The 21,824-nt window shown below is 39.4% G+C and overlaps 1 protein-coding gene across 1 annotated transcript in view; it reads right to left on the bottom strand.

Moving 5' to 3' along the window:
• The window catches only part of LOC130409674 (teashirt homolog 2), a 45,771-nt gene extending 27,639 nt beyond the window's left edge, over positions 1–18,132 (bottom strand). The window contains exon 1 of the mRNA XM_056733797.1: positions 17,710–18,132. Coding sequence (XP_056589775.1) covers positions 17,710–17,749 — 40 coding nt within the window. The 5' untranslated portion in view covers positions 17,750–18,132. The remainder of the gene's footprint in view (positions 1–17,709) is intronic.
• Positions 18,133–21,824: the final 3,692 nt, after the last annotated feature.

Raw genomic sequence — 21,824 nt, 5'->3', positions numbered from 1 at the left:
TCATAAAAAATCATAATTGCAATGGAAGCCCGGCAAAGCCTCATGGCAGATTAGGAAATGAATTGGAAATGGCTTCAAATTGTCGCTCTAAAGCAAAGAGGCTGCTTTGCACCACAAGGGGTTCCTTTCCTCAGGCGAGTGGAAGGATTAAAAGAAGCCATAAAAGAGCTCGGTAATGGCATCAGTAATGTTTCACTGCCATTAAAAAAATGGCTTCAAAAACATCTGCTTTGCATTTTTCACTCCCTCGCTGCCCATTCGTCTTGTAAACTCTCAGTGTGTCCCCGCCACGGAGGAATCTCACCTTTCTTCTACAAGAGGAGCTCAATGTTAAATGTCCAGCACCTGAATTATGGATCTGAATCAACTGACCGGCCCGATGATTTAATGAGTAAACAGTTTTTAACTAAACCTGAATTATTGTTCGTGTGTTTAAAGGGTCATTTCAAGACTACTTTCAGGTTTTAAAATGTCACCGCCCTTGACTAGGCGATATCATATTTTTAAGATATATTTAACATTTGTTGCCAGGTAGATTTGCAAAGTCAACGAGTTCAGAAATCAATCAAGACGTGTTTCAAATGTTTCAAATAATTATCATAAAAATTATATCAATCAATAATATTTAAGCAAAACAACAGAATTATAAATAACACACACATTAATGTTTAGCTTAGTATATTTACAGGTAACAAAATATTGAATTGGTTTAAACTTGATAATAAACAAACAAATCATTGAATATGTAAATCTGGTATATTCTGTAGACTGGAAAAAAATCAAGATAAACTACATGACATATTTTATTTGTTGCAGTATATACAAATATCATTAAAATTGATCAAATATATACTGTATCTACTGTAATAAATAAAACAATTATAAATATCTTGAATCTTGAATCACTGAGTTGGTACTGGCCAAATAAAAATAATTGCATTACATTATTTTTGGTGGTAATTTTGTCATATGGATCTTGCGAATTCCCAGTTAATTGGAAAGATTCTGGAATTGAAAATGCCTTTTTCAAAAATATAAAAGCATGTATGAAACAACACAAAGTGATTATAATTTCTTATATAGTATTTGGGTAACCTATTCCTTCAATGCTTTTCTGCCTGTGTGTCGATGTCACCTCGGACGCTATTTTTCAACAAACTTATAAACTTCATAAATGCGTCACATTCACAAGTGGGTTTCATAATGGTCAGCAGTGTAGGGTAAACACTCTTTTGCTTTACAGTCAAGAGTCTGTGTTCCTGTTTGCGTGTATCCACAGCTCAACCCCGGGCCTGCAGCAATATCTTTCCCAACAGCCCTTTAATAAACTATGGTCTTCTTCATTAGCCCGTTTGTGCTTTATGATTGATCGCTGCCAGTCAACAGAGCTCATTCCCAGCCCGCAACCTTTCAGCCGTGCAGAATAAGGAGCGTTTTCAGTCGACGCTGATCACGGCACTAAAGGGAAGTATTCATTGGGAGCCAAGAAGGGAGTGGTCCAAGGTTTTGTGGGATCAGAGCTGGATGGCATTGCAACAGTGATTCTTTTGTCCACGTTTATTTAAAGGGACGCGTTTTAGAGATGCCGTATATCTGTACACTGGATGAGCTGTGATTTTTTTGTGAAGGGGTTAAAAACCTGATATGGGATGTCACACAAGACCAAGAAAAAGATGTTGCACAAAACATTTGCATGTAGATTTATGCATTTGGCGGATGCTTTTATCCAAAGTGAATTACAATGCATTACAAGGTATACAGTTGATGTAAAAAAAAGACAGACTGTCATAATATGATAAAAAGGAGTGTTTCACTGCCTATGGGCTGTTAAACCAAAGACCATAACAATTTATGAAGAATATGCGGTGAATCAGGTTTTTCATTCAATATACTTACATTTTAAGTTGTACAGCACTTTGGATATCTATGCTATCTGAAAACGTGCTATATAAATAAAATGTACTTACTTACTATACTAAAGCCTGGCGCAAAACGACATTAAAATAAATAAAACAGCAGCAATTAATTCACCACACCTAACACGATGACTAACGTTTAATGTAAAACGTCAAGCTGGAATACCAGAACACAGGTTCTCTAATACAAAGATTACAAAGCACTAGCTATGACAGCACTGAGAGAAAGAGAGAGAGGAACGGGCGTACAAAAAGGGCAAGGCGCCGAATGATGTTCGGCTGGAGTAATAAAGTCAGTAATATCACTATCTCGCCCTCCTCTCTCAAGGATTGCTATAAACCTATTTTGAAAATTGCGCCCATATATTTGCGCGAGACAGTTAGCTCGTCCCATTGACAGTGCAAACTTTTAAGGTGAATTATGCCTGTGTCATTCAGAGACGTTTATCAAAACGGGTCAATTACTCACAGGGCGAAATTTCGCAAGCTTAGTGCTGGCGCTCAGGGTGGTGCTCGGGACAGCAAAGCCTTCCAGGGGGACGATATTACGGAGTAATCATTATAGCGTGTAAACATACAGCCTCGTAAAAATAAATATGCATTAAGCACATCACATTTATATCCAAGCTAGAATTTCAGGACAAGCAAAGAAAACAAACAAACAAATACAGAACCCCCACTCGTTGGGTGACATTTAGGGTCACGGATCAAAATACCTTTACGCTCCCCATCTCTACCATCACATTACCATCAAATTTCATATGACCGTCTTTAAATAATGATCAAAGTGGGCTGTTTGCAAATCGCAGTTGTTCTCTCTTTAATACGCCTGTGGGCGGAAAAACATTCCTTACACTCATGATGTGAGCCTTAGGTGACTCTACCCTCGTGCGTGCGTGACCGTAGAACACAGACAAACGTATATCTGAGAGTTGGAGCTCTCCGAACAGCTTTTATGGTGGGAGTAATCTTAACTGGTAAGCGGCACTCTTTTGGGACTCAGGATACGGGATCACGAAAACAAGCCGGTAATTACAGAGTTAAGTCATCTGACTTCTTTTTTATTACAGTCAATTTCCTCCCCCCTGGAAGAACAAAAAGCTACACCCACCCGTGTAATCACGGGGTTTGATTCTCGTGTGTGCGCCTAATGCGACGATATCATCTCATCCAACAATGGCTCCACGCATCACCTCTTTGTTCCAGATGACAGACACGCAGAAAAGCGCACATCAAAGCCAAACCCGTGACACAAAACTGTTCCAGTGTACATTGCAACCCAACATTAACGTGGCTTCTTTTTAAACCCTCCAGTCAAAGGCTGTTGCCAGCGAAATCTGCTTGCGTTTATATTCTTTGATATTTTGTAAATACCATTGCGACGATGCGTTTATTTGGCAAAATCAACATTTAAAGAGAGAATTAAAAAACCTGCCATCATTTATTTACCTTCAAAACCTGTAAAGGAGTCCTTCTTCTGTGAAACACAAAAGAAGATATTTTGATAAATGTGCCAATTCAATGGAAGTCAATGGGGGTCAATGTTGTTTAACAACGTTCTTCAAAATATCTTCTTTTGTGTTCAGCAGAAGAAGGAAAGTCAAACAGGTTTCAAATGATATGAGGGGGGTCTAACTTTTTCAAAATAATACTTGTGTTCTCTCTTTAATAAACATATCAACCTCTATTTTTGTTTTGAAATCATTTCCTAGCGTAGCTAAAATGCTATTACGGCAGAGTGCGCAGACACATAATCACGTGAACGCCAACGCGGTGATCTCACAAATAGGTATTTGACCCGGGTCGTGTATACTATCATACTAATCCAATGCAATTACGGCGTATTGTCACACAGGGCGGCGGAGGGAGGACGGGCGGGGGGAAAGAGAGAAGCCAGCTCGCTTTCTTCATTGGGCCTAAATCAGTACAGGAAATGAATATGGATGGCCTGAGGCAAGAGGGGAAGGAAATTCAGAGGCTGATGAGGTCCCTGATGGAAGGATTTGGACACCGTGTGCTACCTCATGCCTGGACTCCTGCCACATACTGCCAGAGATGAGAGTGCACGCATACACTACACATACAACACAAGCTCGATGATAACGCAAACAAAAGCATGAAACGCATAACACAGGGGTATGATATTGCAAGAGGTCAATGAAACCGATTTTTTGGGTGAGATGCAGGTCAATGTTTACACTTTTTAGGTGTTCTTAAAGGGACAGTTCACCCATCAATACAAATTCTGTATCATTTATTTGCTCTCATGTCACTGGAACACAAAAGAAGATATTTTGAGAAATGCCTCTGTGGTTTTGTGTTCACTCTTCATACAATGGGAGTCAATGGGAGTTAATGTTGTTTGGTCACGTTCAAAAACCTTCCACAGAGCAAAGAAAATCCTAAAGGTTTGAAATAACAAGAGAGTGAGTAAATTATAACATAATATTCATTTTTGGGTGAACTATCCCTTTATGGGCAACATGCATAACAATTACAAGAATTATCAAAATTTCCTAAAATATTGCACATCAACTATCCATATACGATAAAAGCAGAAAAATTACACCAACGCAAACCCGTAAACACATCCTCACAAAGACACGTTTAATGACCCTTAGCCCAAACAAACGCTAGCCAAGCCGTGCGCACACAGGCGCTTTTTGAAGTAGCGAACATCTGTCAGGAGCCGCCAAGATGGCAGTGTTTCAGCGAGCGGGTATCGAGCAGGTGCGGCGACGGCCACGTGTGCGGTGACAGGCACATTCGTCTCCGTGATTGATCAGCTCAAGCAAAGCAGACAGGAAGCAATGAGACTTGAATCAGGGTTTCGGGAAGCTCCCATGGGCCCCTGCAAAACAGGGCCATGGGGGCCAGCGGCGGGTCAAACGTAACGCGAGCGCTCCGCAGTGAATCAGATCCGCCAGTTTTATTATTCGATAAAATCGCGGCCTAATTCGCCACAGCTAATTGCGACATAAAATCGGATATTTATAAATCCTTCACATGTGTTACGCGCGTCTGAACATCTGCAACGCTATAAATCCGCTGGAAGCTGAATTAATCAGATCTCTGGTCTGGTTACATCAGCTTTCGGAGTCAGACGTGAAATGGATGTACTGTAAGTAGACCGCGAGGACGACGTCACTCTCGTGCCATCTGCTAGCAGGTTGGCACACGGTTTTGTGTATCTGCACGATCACCAGGAAGTCCCTCTCGAAAATAGAACACATTTCTGCCATCCACTCCTGCGTGCCAGCTTACGGGCGTGCTGCGCTGATAGAAACACAAAGCATTTTCAGTGATATCTGGATGTAAAACTCATCACAGGAGGACTTTGAGATGCAGAAAAGGGGATGGTAATCTATTCAGATAAAGATCAGGGTTGTAAACCGATGAAATGATATTCAGACATTAAATTCAAGGTGTCAAGTTTTTAAAAGCATCACTCTTACTGATGCCTATAGTTATACATAGTTAAGAAATAAGCATGCTAAACCTTCTTACAACAAAAAAATACCGCAAATGTGATTTAACAATATTCAATATTGCGCATCTCTCATATTAACAAAATAATGAAAGAAAAGGTCATAGATTAACATGGGCGAAAGGACACGCGTCATGTCTAGGTACCAAAACACGATGGAGACTTGGAGTCGGGCTTGTAGGACATCCAGAAAACACAAGCACCTTAACTGCAACATTCACAAATGCTCTGACGGTGAACTGTGCATGAGCAAGCACCACTGACAAATCCGAATCTACAAATCTAGTCTTTTCAATATAACTGACATGGCGCTCGAAAACGGGGGGAAATTAAAAAGAACTTAAAGTTTCAGTATCATGACAAATGGGAGCAATTTTAGCAGAAGACTATTAAGCTTCCCATTCAGACGCGCCAATAAATTTCCAAAACACACGACAAAAAAATTCCCAAATCATAAATCACGACTAACAAATTACATGGCTACAATAACAGAGAACCAGGATCGGAAAAGAAGACTGCGTTTTAGAATACGGTGGGGGGCGGGAAGCGCGCACACGCTGCTCTTGAGGGTCATTGGGCCTCATTGGCGGTCTGATGGGACTCGTCCGGAGCACGATGAGGGCCAGCGTTCATTTGACTGTGGATCCGCTGGTTTCTAATGACTCCCTCCGGCAGCGTAATGGCAGGTATTAAAGCGCTTATCCCAGCGAGGACCTCAGCCACACATGTCTGCACTCATGCGGACCCGGCCACTGATGGACTAACTATAGGCCTCCACGCTGGCCGTCCTGGCCCTCGGTGATGCAGCTGCACATCTTTAACAGCGCGACTCGGATGGGAAAGTCAAACGGAGAGGCCGAGGGGCGAGGAGACGGATGTACACCCTCTCTGAGAGACCGAGGTGTAATGAGGGGATATGAAAAAATGAAGGGGAAATCTGTGAAAGGAACGGAGAGACAGATCTGTATCTGGTGCATTTTATACAGTAGTGGCCAAGTGAGATGAACTTTGGGAAATTGACGTCTTTGATATTTATGCAAATATGCAGTAAATGATTTATTAAAAACAATTCTTCGCATGTTGTTAAATTGTGCTTGGAGTACAAACTAAGCTTAGTTTTGAACAGAATTTAGAGTAGCTTGGCAAGAATAAACACAACAAAGCTCACCTAGTCAAAACCAAAGAAAATCACCACAAAATATTACAACTAGAGACAGTCAACAAAATATTAATAACAGATCAAATTTCAGGCAATGTTTGCTTTATTTATTTATTATTTCTATATTTCACACTCTGGTTTACCAAAAGAGAAAAAAAGTGAAATCTTAAACAACTTCAGCTGACATCGCAAATCCTTTTAACATTTCATTCTCTCATGATTTAATGTACATCAGACAAAATACATTTCGTCCATTCAAGTGAGTATCAAACATGTTGCAAATATCATTTCACACTTTGGTGGGATAAAACAAGATGACAGAGTCCAAAACGGTAAATATTCAACCCAAATTCTTCAAACTTGCTACTTTCTGCTAAAAATCCCAAAACATTTCACACCCCTTAATCTGATAACTGGAAACACAAACATTCCATACGAGGCACGCAGAAGAAAAAACAACAAAAAACACTTATGAGTCAAATCTAAACGAAACGAAAGAAATGACGTTCAAAGTCCCAAAAGCAGCATTAACACTATTTTACATCCAGCAAGCTTCTCAACTTTACACCCACCAGGAGTTTACTGGAACCTTGTCTTCGTGACTCAGGATGCCGGGTTCAGGAAGGCCTGGCATCATGTTTTGTTTTATACAGATACAGTTGGCCCACAGTAAGGCATGCGTCTGTCTTTCTATACAAAGGCTCCACTGTACGCTATCAATCATGTGAAGCCGGCATGAAGCTATAAATCCCTTCTTTGAGGAAATCCCCCCTCCGTGCAGATTTACAAAATGGTGAGGGGTGAGGTGCCTGCCCATATAGTGTACTGTATATATATGAGTATATTACCAGCAGATAAACTGGGTTTTGATTTAGTTTCCAGATGATGACAGGTGGAATGCCATTTTTTAAAATGGGATAAACATGAATTTTAATATTTGCTGTTTAGTATACTGTATAATTCAGTCATGACGGGGGTTTTAGTCAAGGGGAAATGTCAATAATATGGTGTACTTGGTAAGACGGGTTCAAATTCAGCGGACACAAGTGGACATTTTTAATTCTGACATGCAGACAAGGATCAGTCAAAAAATTACAATTTTGACAATATTTACTCCTTAAAGAAACAGTTCACCCAAAGAATGAAAATGCCATAGTAGGAAATTACTATTATAAATAGTTAAATACTTTATTTGTTCTGATGAACACAAAAGAGGATATTTTGAAGAATGTAGTAAAGCGAACGGTTCTGGGGTACTATTGAATATACCGTTGTCATTTTTCCTCCTGGGACATTCTACCAGAAACGTGCATTTTCTGTCCTTGAACTGTTACAGTGAATATTTCATCCCAAAAATGTCTGAAGATGACTGATGTTTGATTTCAGTGAGACGTCCTGAAAAGTGAAAATGTGTTTCTTTGGGTTTTCACTTTATTAAAACACTTTTAAAAATCACAAATCATGTTCTAGTCCTTGACCTCAGCCAATATAGACCTCAAGCTTTCAAAGTTTTGTTATGCTATAAATTTTATTTAGAAAAAATAAACTCCATCAATAGCAAGTTTAAGCTGTTTTCATATCATTATTCCAAAAATGAAATTATACATACATTCTACAAATAAATATTGTCCCCATGTTTTTGGTCAGTCCTGTCATGTTTACATAAAACTCAACATAAAATGTGTGCAATAGGCCTTTGGTTTGACTCAGAGGAGATGACATCATTTGACTGAGGGAAAGCTGACACTGATCGAGGGCGAGTTCTGTCATTGAATCGTATGATTTTTTAGCTTGTTTTGTTTGTTTTTTGAGGAGGATGAGCTTAAGTGTCAGGCCCCGTCACGGTAAATGTATTTTCTGGTAGAATGTCCCTACTATGGTAGTCAAAGGTGCAAGTCAAGAACTGTTTGGTTACAACTATTCTTTCAAATATCTTACTCTGAGTTCATCAGAACAAAGACATTTATACAGATTTGAAAAGACTTGAGGGTAAGTAAATGACGACAGAATTTCCATTTCGGGTGAACTGTCCATTTAAGAGTTCCGGTAGGAGTTTACAAAAACAACTGATCCATTTTAGTCTCCTTACATGTGATAATCATATGACTTCTAAAGATGTAAGGCCTGGTATTATATTGCTTTTACAGTGTTTGACATTTCTGGTGCATGACAGAAAATTTGAATGCGAGTAAAGAAACGTTGACAGATTTTACATTACTAGTGGACTGTTCCTTTAAACGCAAGACAAATGTGTGCAAATCCTTCCAGTAAGATGACATCGCCGTGGACCGGAGAGTGATAGAACTGCAGCTCTCGGCAACTTTCTATCACACAAAGTTTGACTTTCGATTCGACTCGCAGTCTTGTAAGAGAAGAGCAGATAACAGTAACTCCAACACGCTCATTCGAGGCCTCGCTAGAATGATTGAGGCTTTTTCAAAGTTAGAACACGCTTCAAGAGGGCACGGCAATTAATAGGAGAAATTACATTTTAGAGGATCTTTAGTGGAGCGATGTTCGTCTTCGCTGCAGATTGTAATGCTGCATAATTTCAATGGTTTGCTCACATTTATTTTATTTTGCTAAATTGCAATATTAGTCATACACTCATTATAGGGCCCATCAGTTCTCGGCAAATTCCTACTGCCGTTCATTTCCAGCGGAGATGATGCAGGACGTGTATTTTCACTCTCTGATGTGGAGTACTCATATCTGAGGTCAGAGCACACCGTTAAACAGGATATAATTAAAGGGATAGTTCACCCAAAATGTATGAATTGTTCCAAACCTGAATACATTTCCCCAGTGACTACCATAGTAGGAACAATTCTAAATGGTAGTCGAAAGTGCCACAAAACTGTTTGCTGTGCTACATTCTTCAAAATATCTTTTGTCTTCAACAGAACAAAAAAATGATATACATTTTTAACTATAGTAATTTTTCCTAACGGGGTCCGAGAACTGTTTGAGCCGCATTCTTCCACATATCGTTTTCTATGTGCATCGGAACAAAGACATCTATCTATACACTTGAAACAACTCGAATGTGAGTAAACAATGACAAACGTTTGATTTTTGGGTGAACCGTCCCATTAAAGGGACCCCCATGTTGTTCATAACCTGTATGTGACACTTTCTTCTGAGCAACACAAATGAAGATGTTTTGAGAAAAACACGTTTTGCGTTTATGTAACTGAAGACTATGAGATTCAATGTTTTTGGGCTACCAACGTTCTTCAAAATATCTTCTATTGTGTTCTGCAGAAGAAAGAAAGTCATACAGGTTAGAAATGACACGAGTGAGAATAACCCAACTCCAAATATTGTTATTTATGTACCGCACAGCATTAAAACTGTGATATTCCACAGCAGGGTCGGGACCATCATCAGCCCAATAAACCCGATCTTTGCTGCACCGTTAAATCCCGCATCCCTCTCAATGCCTTTAACCATTAATATGTTCATCCAGTTCCTTTAATCAAGTTGTAAGCACAACTGAATTATTCTATATACTGCAAGGACACCTAAGCTGTCACTGCTGTTTAATGAGTTTCAATTAAGCTGTTAGTTTCAGAAGAACGGCGCGCCTCGTGCCGGGCGTCTACTCGCAACTCTGCAAGGACACAAACAAGACGTTTTATTATGGCAGACTTACTCCATCAAAAGTGCTCTGCGATTTCAATCAGAGCGTTAAGATACGTCGGCGTGCTTTGTTGTGAAATGTTCATTTGCGTTTGTTGGACGGCTCTGTGGCAGAATAGTTGTTCGGTTATTGAACTGTGCATGTTGGGATCGACTGTACTGTATACGATTTAAGGTCTATAAAGCTGTGGCCTGGCAACGTTTGTACATGTAACAGGCTCTTGCAAGTCAAATTATGTGAAGTGAAGGCTGGAAGGAAACATTTCAGTGACTGTCTACAATTAAACAACCTTTGAATTGGCGGCACACAAAATTCAGCCCTCCTGCAGCTCTCTCTCGAGAAGAAAGAGAAAGCACAGCAAACGTTTACCGCTTTGAGAAATGCACTGTTTTTATTTCCTATGTTCATGAAAGAGCACAAATATGTAAATGATTCACTCGTAAAGTACTCTAACACATGCTAAAATATGCAAACGATCTACACTAAAATGGTCCTCGAACATAGTGTAAAAGAAGTATGCATAACAATCATGTTTGCTTTCCGAATCTCACGCTCTCCTGATCTTTCTCTACTTCCTTCGTCACACAAATTGTTACCGTGCACCAACGAATCCAGAGGAACGATGCGGGCCGGGGTCCTGCTGACCTCTAGGTAGAACATAATTCACCTGGGATTGAAAGGCCGGCCAGGTCTCGAGAATATCCAGTTGATTCATCAAATTAGTTTCCGTGTAATTGCGCGACACGGCGTGCCATGAAACCTGTCAGCTATAAAGCTGTCGGAAAGCCATCAGCGACCATGTTTAATGAAGACACCGAAAAAAGAAAAGCCTGAGGTTATGATTGTGCTTTTGGGCACCTGCCAGGGATGTGCTGACGACATCATCTTGCTTCAGAATTTAAACATTCGCTCTTTAAGCATAAAATCAATTTTTCCGGAAGATTTAATTAATGTTGCTTTAAGACGCCTCTTAGTCAAGGCTAGTGTCTGATAATGATGCAAAATTGTAATCTGAAATAGCGGCTGTAAAAAAAGTTTGCTATTTAAATTCTATGCCTGTTGTTTTACAAAACGGATAATTATGCTCTTGAATACACAGTACATACACAATAAAAAAATGTTGTTAATGCGTTTCATGGTGTTTAAAATAAATTGGTCGATTTAAACATTATAAGCACATTTAACTCCTCTTCCCAACCCTAAACCTGATATCATGAAAGTTTGCCTTTCATAATTGTTACAGATTGCACCATTAGCAAAATATTGTCCTAGCTCCTGCCCCATAGACGGTAGCAGGACGGGGTTAATTTGCATAATACATCTTAATTGAGACTCATTAAGCACTTGATTGGAAGCAAATCAGGTACACTCCGGACAATTTTCAGATTAATGAAGTTTCTGTCTTGTTTTCAGCCATCTTCTCAAAGTATATGTAGGCCAGGAAGATTATCATTCTTATGGTTCCTACATGAACAAAAGCAACAGGATGTTTAGTTACAGATATATAAAAAAATTGTGAAATAGTGGGATTTTAATGCCTAGTCCTATTAAGCAAATCTATATATGAAGATAAATCTCTTATGTTATTTTATATAATAAATATACATATTATAATCAAATATAAATATTAATATCAAATAATACACCATTAACACTTCAAATAAATTTCTTAAAATTGTCTTTCTGAATTTGCTATGTTTCATTTTCATTCATTCTGAAATTTCAACTAAAAATATTGTTTCTGTTTGCATTTACTTGCAGAAAATGAAAACTAGAAATGACTCAAAATAACAGAAAAGATCATCTGTGTTTTTTTCTCCGACCTCAAATGCTGCGGAGAAAACTAGTTCAGCAGTAATATGTCCACGTGTAATTGTGAAAAGTTAAAAATATATATTTTTATGTGATAACCTGGATTTTTATCACAGTTTTCATGTGTCTTGTCATGCTGTCAGTCTTTCACATCGCTGTTGGATGACTTTATCTCACTCCTGAGATTTGAGTTTGTTCAACAGACACTGGACTGAAATGGCCACAATAAATCTAGAAATGCTGATTAAATGAAAATTTGGAATGGTCTCCTACAAAATAAAAGTCCTACAGCAATCTCATACCAATCGTAGAGCTTATTCATAGTTGTCTCTGCATTTAAATGCCACACTTCCCCATTAAACAAGGCCAAACACACACCTATCTTGTATACTACGTACTGGTAACAGTGTGTCCCCATTGCTTTCTTTGTCATCTCGACATCTTTAAAAACAGAATGAAGCTTTGTGTTCATATCATTAGGATCCTATCGCAGGGACGAGGGGTAAATATGACAGTGAGATCTGAAACTCGAGCCAAAGCCACAGCTCTCGCCCGGACGTAGCACCCTGTCTGAAATCCATCTGGACATGGTAACCTGAACCCACACTGATTGTTCGCAACAACTTTGGAACCATATGGCCTACCGCGCTACGGCGACAATTACTAGAATGAGTCTCTGTGTCCATTCACAATCTTTGTGTTTGCAGTGATAAGAAATGGTTTGGGGACATCGTGTTGCATCCTATGCCTTTTTAACCATTCACCTGTTAGACCTGTGGACTGTTTTCCAAACCATAAGGTCACACGAAAGCTTTGTGTGAGAAATTTAAGCCATTACTCACTGACAATCTACTGACAAGCTGCTGTGATCGACTCGAAGGGATTGAATCATGCAGAACTGAACTGAATCAACTGATTCATTACAAAAGACCCACAATTTTATTTAAAATTGACTTTATTTTTAAGCTTTTCTCCACATAATGTTGCTGTAAGGTTTCAGAAGACTATGAATCACTTTTAGAAAATATTTTGGAGCTTTAATGTGTGACTTCTGCCTGCTATTTTTCATTTTTTTTTTAAATGTACATTGTCAACATGAGGGTGAGTAAATAACGTCAAAATGATCACATTTTCTTTAGAAGATTAGGCTTCTACATTTGGCATCATTTGAACTGCACGCTTACACAGCGACACCATCCAAATTCCTGCCGGTAATCAAATACCGCGCACACAAAAGGTGTTTTGTGTTGTCTTTAGGCCCTTTCCCCGTCTGACTTTCACTCCAGAAATTGACACAGATCATCTCGCGCTCTCTCTCTCTTCCTCCCGACCTCAATCTCCCAGACCTGCTATCTGCGGAGACCGAGTACAAAATGCCATTTTGTAATTTCTTTTATACTCGGATGTCTGGCAGGAGTAATGAGTTTTAGCCCGAGAGCAATAAAGTCTCTCCATAACCTCATCATTGTTGTGTTTAATGAACAACAACAAAAAAAGCCATCGCCGAGAAATAGAAATAGCTTTTTTTTGCGGTGATGATCGCGTAAAAACATTATCCTGCCCGACCGTCCTGCTAGCGTATCAAATTGTGTCATTTGCCTGGAAACTGGCGCAGGTCTCGGAGGAAAGGCAAGGTGAACGCGTCGCCGTGGTGCTCGTGTCCAATCAGGAGGGTTTTTTTCTCTTAGAAAGAACGCAGGGGAGCGGAGTGGAGCGCAGCGCTCCGGGGCACAGGAGGGTTCTCCTCTCTCACCTAGACACAGCACCACCCTGTCTGACTCCTGGAGCAAAGCCTCACAAAACCATCCTGCCAGCTCCACCTGCCAACGCCGGGGCATGCTGGAGGAAATATCATGACATCATCGCCACTGAGACAGGATAAACGTTGCTGTGGTTTTGCTGTTTTAGTCATATAAACAAACACTTGGGTATTAGCACAACACACGACCTGAGCGCTCTTTTCTGTTATGCACAGCATTAACAACGCAAACAAACATACTGTATTCTCCGGCTATTTTACAGGCTGAACAAAAGCAAAACCTGATTCATAAAAAAGGATTAAGGTAATAAAAACACCACATCTGTGTGTTCCGCATGAAATTTAGGTGCACAAAGAAGCGGAAGCGGTGACTATTTCTGTTGTTTCATCTTAAATTCCTCTTATTCCTGCATATGTCTGTCCTGGACTGTCGCTACGTAGAATAGACAAACAACATCTGCCTTGATCCTCCGATGTTTCCAGAACAGGCCACTTAAGAGGACTTTGAGCTAGCCAATTCCCAGAAGCCCCCGTCACTCACGTATTGGCACTGCAACACTTAATGCCTTTGTCTGTCCACCAATTTATCTTGTTAACAACAAATTGGGCTAACCGTTTGAAGCAGAAACTGATTAGAAACATAAGCTAGAGAGAAATATCACAGGTCTCAAATGTACATCGTGCTAGTAACTCATACACATACTAATCTCTTTATGAAGCAAAGCTGGGCAATAGTGGATTTTGTATTTTAGATATTTTATACGTTATATATCCTTGCTCTGAAACCTCCTAAATAAAAAGAACAAAAAAGGTAAAAGTTCTATTCAATTCAATTTTATTTATATAGCGCTTTTCACAATATGCATTGTTCCAAAGCCGCTTTACAGGAGAAAAACACAAAAAGGTCAAACACAGCATAGTGTTTATAGAACAAGCAATATCATTCTAGTGAATAATATCTAATAAATGCAGTCTCGCGGTGGTTTATTTAGCATATTATGCATTAAGTAAATGCTTAGCTGAAAAGATGTGTTTTTAATCTAGATTTAAATTTGGAGAGTGTGTCTGACCCTCAAATAGTATAGGGAAACCTATTCCAGAGTTTTAGGTGCTGCGCAAAAGTACACTTGAAAATAAACGTCACTAAATACACATAAAAAAGATGACATAATTCTCATGTTTGTATATGCAACAATCCTTCTAGATTAAGTTTATCTTCTACCAAATCATTGCATGGACATATACTTTTTATATTGTGTGTACAGTCTCCGAGAATCACACTCATTCTCACAATATCTTTTTTAAATGTAAATATCCATGTTTTAGTTTTTGCCTAGCATCACTAGGATGCCAACGCCATTTTCCGTCATAAAGCTCAAATGCATTATCCACCTGACCTTCCCGTGACTGCTAACCGCCTCAAAGTCACGCGAGCGATATTAATTGCGTAATTCAGCGAGGATGCGTCTTTACTCGAAATGGCTGCGTTTCCACGGCGAAGAAAGATAACCTGCGCATATCGCTGCCACATAACGAAATGAAAGCCATTTCATACCCGCAACCCCGTACATCTGTAGGAAATATGGAAAAGAGGGGTGGAGAAAAAAAGGAGAACAAAATATTCTCATTCCTCGCATCTTCTCGGGTCTTATTTTAATACCTCTCCCTCTCCTTGTTCGCCCCTCCACACATCATTAAACATATTATTATAACATGACTGTCAGCTTGCGTCTCTCTCGCCGCTCCATTCTTGCTCTGCCAGGTAATCAATTTGTCGTCACTCTCTGTAACCCCAGTAAAGTCATCAAGGGGAAATGAGTTACAGCTGCAAAAAGCCTTCAAGAATATAGGTGGTGGGGGGGCCGGGGGGAGGGAGACAAATGACAACACGGGCCTGGAATATTCGGCACGCTGATAGCACATCCCAGGTCTGGAAGATGAAATATTAATGCACAATTTGTTTATCTGCGGGCCCACATCTCTCCTGCGCCGAGCTGTTAATTTTCTATCTGCGCAGACAACGGATCAGTCAGTCATGAACTCTTCACAGCCATTACCGGGAGACATTTTGATTAAGTATTCCTAATGTAGTGGATAGAAAGAATGAAAACACTCTGCCTGCCAACTTTTGATTGACCATTAAGCCACTGATGAATGTGCCTGTCAAAGAGGAGACAATTACCTCAACAATGAAGAAACTCTTCTGGAAAGCTTATTTCTCCATAGGGCTGACACATTTACCAGATTACAGCCGAGCGGGCCCAGAGCGTGTAAAGGGATCGCTCAGGAATCTTCGCAAAAGTTCACCCAATAATTGCGCCGCCTTTGTCACGGGGAAGGGGCTTTTAGGGGGAGCGCGTGTGTGTGGGAGAACGGGAAAGTGGCAGACGAAACAGAAACGAGGAAGAGGGGACTTAGCATCTTGAAGGGGCTTTTAAGAGACGACGTTGCTGGCAGCCTACGAGGACCATCTGTGGGGTTTGTCTACTGTTATTATAAAGAGTGATCATCCGTAAGCATCAACGTATACAAAACGCCGACCGACTGTACGTGCTCGCAACTGCTGCGTTTCATTTTTTGCTTCGCTGCTATGAGGAAAATACTGCAATGTTTTGCTATAAAAAACAATCAAGATTTACACCTTTACCTGCGGCATACATTCCACACACACACAATAACAATAATACAAATATTTTCTCCCCGTTTTTCTCAAATTGTAAAACGTGGCCTGTCCTGAGGAAAATGAACATACACTGGCTTTAATATACAAAACAATTTCAGCAGGCCTATTTAGGTTGTGAAGTCATTTAATAATCACAACAGCCGCCACCTGAGGTCATGGGAAGGCTAACAAAGAACACATGATAAATGAATCTATTAGAAATTAATCTATCAATATATCCAAGCTGACGTGTGATCAATCATAAGCCAAATCAAAGCCTGGGGGGATAAAGGGGAAATGTTACGGTGGATGTAGCAAAGCTTTCTGGTTTACAGCCAATTGCATTGCAGTGCATGACAAGATCACGGCTGTGCCTCACAACCTGATAAGATGACTTCCTAGTCAGCATTTTAAACACTGAAAACGTCGCCCAAAAATACAGTCTATGAAATTAGCTCGGTAAATTTTACGCTTCGAAAACAGCACTTCAACACTGGTATACTATTGTGCTAAAAGAAACAAAGATGGCAACGCTTATTCATTTCAGCGAATCTAAAAATGTAAACCCTATCATTTTTGTTTACATAGAATTTCTAGTTAGGCAGCACTAGATTTTGTACTACAGCCATCGTGAACTGACAAGTCCGGCGTTGAATAAGTAAGTTTAGAGCAAGTCAGATGAAGGAGCTCGTGCGCACGGCTAAACTAAAAACGCAAACGGGATTCTTACTCTGTAATTCGCGCTCCCGGACGCGCGTGCTTATACAACGGCGAGTGTGTGTGCGCGTGTCCGTCCGTCTATGAGATATTACGGGTTCATATGAAGTTCACCAATGTAGCGAATTCAAAGCAGCTCCTCTTTTCGTACTCACGCCGTATTTCCTTCAGATTTATTTAGCGAATAAGACGCTTTCCAACAAAACCCGGCCGAAGTTTTAAAGTTGTTCAACTTTTGGTTCCCCAAAAAGAAAGAAAAAATCAACACAAAAGTCTTAAGAATTCTAGCAGACTTTTAAAACGAAGAGATTCAATCCAATTCTGCGAGCACCATCACGTCAATATTATGGTAAAAGAAACCTTTCGCAAGCCCATCATTTATCTTCTGACAGCTATTAAAACATCCTCTTTGTTAAACAACATCGCTTTCACTTTCATCATAAATCTCACCAAGATGATAAAAGCTTTCCATCTTTCGTATGCTTAACACGGATGAATTCTTACCTTCACGTTAAGATGACCGTAAAATGAGAGATGTCAGGTTAAATTCTTACCCGAAGCCCGTTTGGGAGCCTGCTGTTTCCTCCTCGGCATGTTCAACTCTCTTTAGTTCGCGTACAGTATATTTGAGCCCACTTGAAATACAGTATAAGCGCTCTGATAATAGTCCATATACGCGCAATAGAGACTCTCTAATGCGCTTCGCCTCCGTACGATCCAGTATATCAGAAACGCTGTCCGGGAAAAATCAGGTGTCTGTTTTTATTTCATACAGCTCTCCTTCCTAGACAGACAGATCTATGGCGGATTGTTTTGCCGTTTTCTGTCCCGTCTCTTCTTCTTTTGCTTCCAAACCCACGCTGTCAACCGCTACGAAACCTGGTCGGAAAAGAAGAAATTAAAGGCGTGCGTGTGAATCGGCGTGTATCACACAGCCGCAAACATCGATCCATAGAAGAAACTGAACATTAAAAACTCCTCCTCCTCCCTCCTCCTCCTCGCCTGGACTTGATGATGGCAGCGAGACATTTGTTACACTAGATAAGCACGAGTTTATTAAAGAGACAGAGGCCGTGGAAGAAAAAATAACACGAGACAGCCCACGAGTACGACCTTACACTGTCTCTTCTGCTCTCTCTGGCTGTAGTTACGCTAGAAATATATTAAAAGATATAAAGGATTCTTTTCAGGCATGCCATAGAAGAAGTATTTTACTTGAAAAAAGACGGTTCTTTAAAAAAAATAAAAACATTTTTACCATTTTATATGCTTCGTGCAAATTCGCCTACTTATAGCATGCATTAAAAGTATGTGCCTTTTAGTTATTTAAGTATGCAACAAACAAAAAGTATGCTAGTACTGGTTGGACATCCTGCTTACGTTAACAATTACATAAAAAACAGTTCTTATTTCTAGAAAACTAACTCAACTTGTGTTCATTGAACACAAAATGTGTTAAAATGACACATACCGTGTTAAAAAGCATAACACAAACAGTGTGTTAATAATTAACTCATCCTTTCTGAGAGTGTACTCCTTGCGATTCAGAGGTTTTCTTTGATTATTTCCTCATTTCTTTACTATATAATTTAATTTATGAAACCAGTGATGCGATCATTTCCTAATTCAGTGTAGCACCACTGAACTCCTCCCTCTCACACTACACCAGAAACAATACACACATAGCTGAAGTACTGTATGGATACTCATTTCCACATACTGCGCTTTGGGACATACTAATAGCTAGTATGTGAATTGAGATGCAGGGATTGTGTGAAGATACAGACCTTCATGCCTTTATTTTTACAAATTTGTCAGATATGCTGAATGCAGGTCTTTGAAAGAAAATACATTACTGTGTATGTAAGCACTGGGTAATAAACGGAAAGCATGTGTGCGATATGTAATTATTGTTTGTTGCTGCTAGAGACTGAACATAATTATTGTCATGCCGTAGTAATTAATTACATGATATGCTTCATGTGTAGGGTACAGTAAATAACTAGAGTTGTGTACAATGTATACAGTAGATGGCTGTAGATTCTAGTTATGCTTCTTATAAGCAGAGAAGCAAACAGTTACATGGGTTTTATGAAAAAAATAAACACTTCTAATAACAATAAATCAAACTATTGAAAGGTACATTATAATATATCATTGTCTATCTTTGGCTATAGACGGTTTCAGCAGCAACAACATAAACAAACTTAACCTTCGGAAGAACTCCGAAAAGAATCAATGACAAGTTTTAATATATGTATATTTGATACAATTAATATACAATAAAATATTGATATGTATCAACAGTTAACATAAAAATCGAAAAAAATTGTTTTATTATAACCAAACACAGACCAGAAGTTAACTTCGGGCCAGGCGTGTGCGTCCGATGAAACTAGAATAGTTTACCTATGAAAATAGTTTCCACATACTTCAAGTTTTCAAATGTTAGTGCAAAGACAGAGAAAATAATTGGGTAATATTGTACAGTGAATTTACTATATGTGCTCATTACGAAGTAATGCTAATAAACAACATACTGTAAAAATACAATGTAACTATAATAGATTTTAATCAATGTAATGTGTTACTGCTATATTATATATTTTTAATGCATGTTGTTCATTTACTTTTGCATTTCTCTGTTTTGCCTAAAAACACAGCAGTCTTAACACCAAATTTGACTGTTTTTAAAGACACACTGTTACTTGAAAATAGCCTTTGTGTTTAAATTGAGAAAGCACAGCAGAGTGAATTTAGGTAAATTGGGCCATATTTTACCTGTCACAAAGTTCTCAAATGTACCCATTATAATCATTTGTAAACTCAAACAAACTGCTTTGATTTCAACTGTAGCCATTGAAGCATTAAAACCTTTTCGGAAAAATCTTTATGATGTCATAGTAACAGTAACAATGAGGGGCACATAATCAGTCACCGCACATTGTTCCGTACAGCTTCATAACAGTGTAACTGTATTCTCACACGAGAAAAAAAGAAAGCCGCGGTTTGCTTTCTGAAGCGCTCTCCAGTGTCTCACCATTTGTGTCCCAACCTCTCACCATCTCTGATTATTGAGGTCACCGATAAACAAATGAGTGGCCATTACTCACAGAGTACAGATGACCTCAGCGCACACGCCCCCTCCCACCATTGCTGTGTGATAAATGATCCCGCTGTCATACAGAGAGATGATTCTGCCTTTGTTAATCTGTTATGTGGTGACGTTACCCGATCCTCCTGTTCTCCAGCCTGCTTTCCTCCAGATTCTCGCTTTCGCTCTCTCTCTCCGAGCTGATGTGCAGATGCCAGTCAACGTGCGATGATGGCAGAGACCTCCCATGAACTTGACATGAACTCCGCCGATCAATCAGTGTTCGGCTTCTGCTCTGTCCATACCTGTCTGACAGCTTTTAACACCCCGTGTGTATAAAAAGCTAACGCACGGACACAAACACATAGAGACAGAGCCGTCACTCATTCTCAACGTGCCCGGGACAAAATTATAAGGGCGGATGGACCCCCTTTTATTCTCAGAGAAACTTAGTGTGGCCGTCTTGTCAAAAGGCCTCTGATGATGTCTGTCACTTTATCACATGTCCCAGATAAGTCACCTTATTTGGTTAAACTTTATATTTGTGGAGAGCAGTCCGCATATTTTTAAATGACATAATTTTAAGGGCTTTGTTTTGGTAACGCTTGCGAAGGGATGTGTCACTAAATATGGCATATTTACAGGGATAGTTCTTTCAAAAATAAATACTCTGTCATTCTTTCATCATTTATTGATTCTTATGTCATTCTAAACCAGCATATGACTCTTTCTTCTGTGCAAGAGAAATTAAGATATTTTGAGATATGTCTCACTTTGTTCCATACAATGAAAGTCAATGGGTACCAACTTCTTCAAATTGCTTATTTTGTTTTTGGCAGGAGAAAGAATGTCACACAGGTTTGCAATGAGATGATGGTGAGTAAATGAATAAACTGTCCCTTTAAGGTTATGCATAAGAGGGTAGCAACACATTGTAGACCATTCGAAACACCTTGACAGTTCACCCCAAATTAAAATTCTGTCATCATTAACTCACCCTCAAGTTGTTACAAATCTGTGTAAAGTCTTTGTTCTGATGAACACAGAGAAAGATATTTGGAAGAATAATTGTAACCAAATAGCTCATGGCCACCGTTGACTACCATAGAAGGAAAAATGGTCATCAATAGTGCCCCAGAACTGTTTGCTGTCCTTCATTCTTCAAAATATAATCTTTTATGTTCAATAGAACAAAGAAATGTACACTTTTTTAAATCAATGGAGTCCAATACCTGTTTGGTTACAAGCATTCTTGCAAATATCTTTCTCTGTGTTCATCAGAACAAAGAAATGTATACAGATTTGTAACAACTTGAGGGTGAGTAAATTAAGACAGAATTGTATCATTTTTGGTCAAACTGTTCTCACACAGTGACAGTAGGTTTCACATAGGCAAGCGCTCTTAGAGCTCGATTTTCGGTAATGAAAACCAATTAATTATGTTGTAGGAAACAAAGTGGAAAGGTAAAGAGAAACAGACGTGATGTCTTGACACTCAAATCTAGAATTGCTTACATCGTAGATCTCAGTATATGAGCTTTTTTTTTTAATTCAGCATGCACCCACAGTGTAAAA

The sequence above is a fragment of the Triplophysa dalaica genome, chromosome 20, assembly GCF_015846415.1.
Source record: "Triplophysa dalaica isolate WHDGS20190420 chromosome 20, ASM1584641v1, whole genome shotgun sequence".
NCBI classification, from domain to species: Eukaryota; Metazoa; Chordata; class Actinopteri; order Cypriniformes; family Nemacheilidae; genus Triplophysa; species Triplophysa dalaica.
The sequence above is the reverse complement of the archived record's forward strand: the minus strand, read 5'-3'. Positions and strand labels throughout refer to the sequence as shown.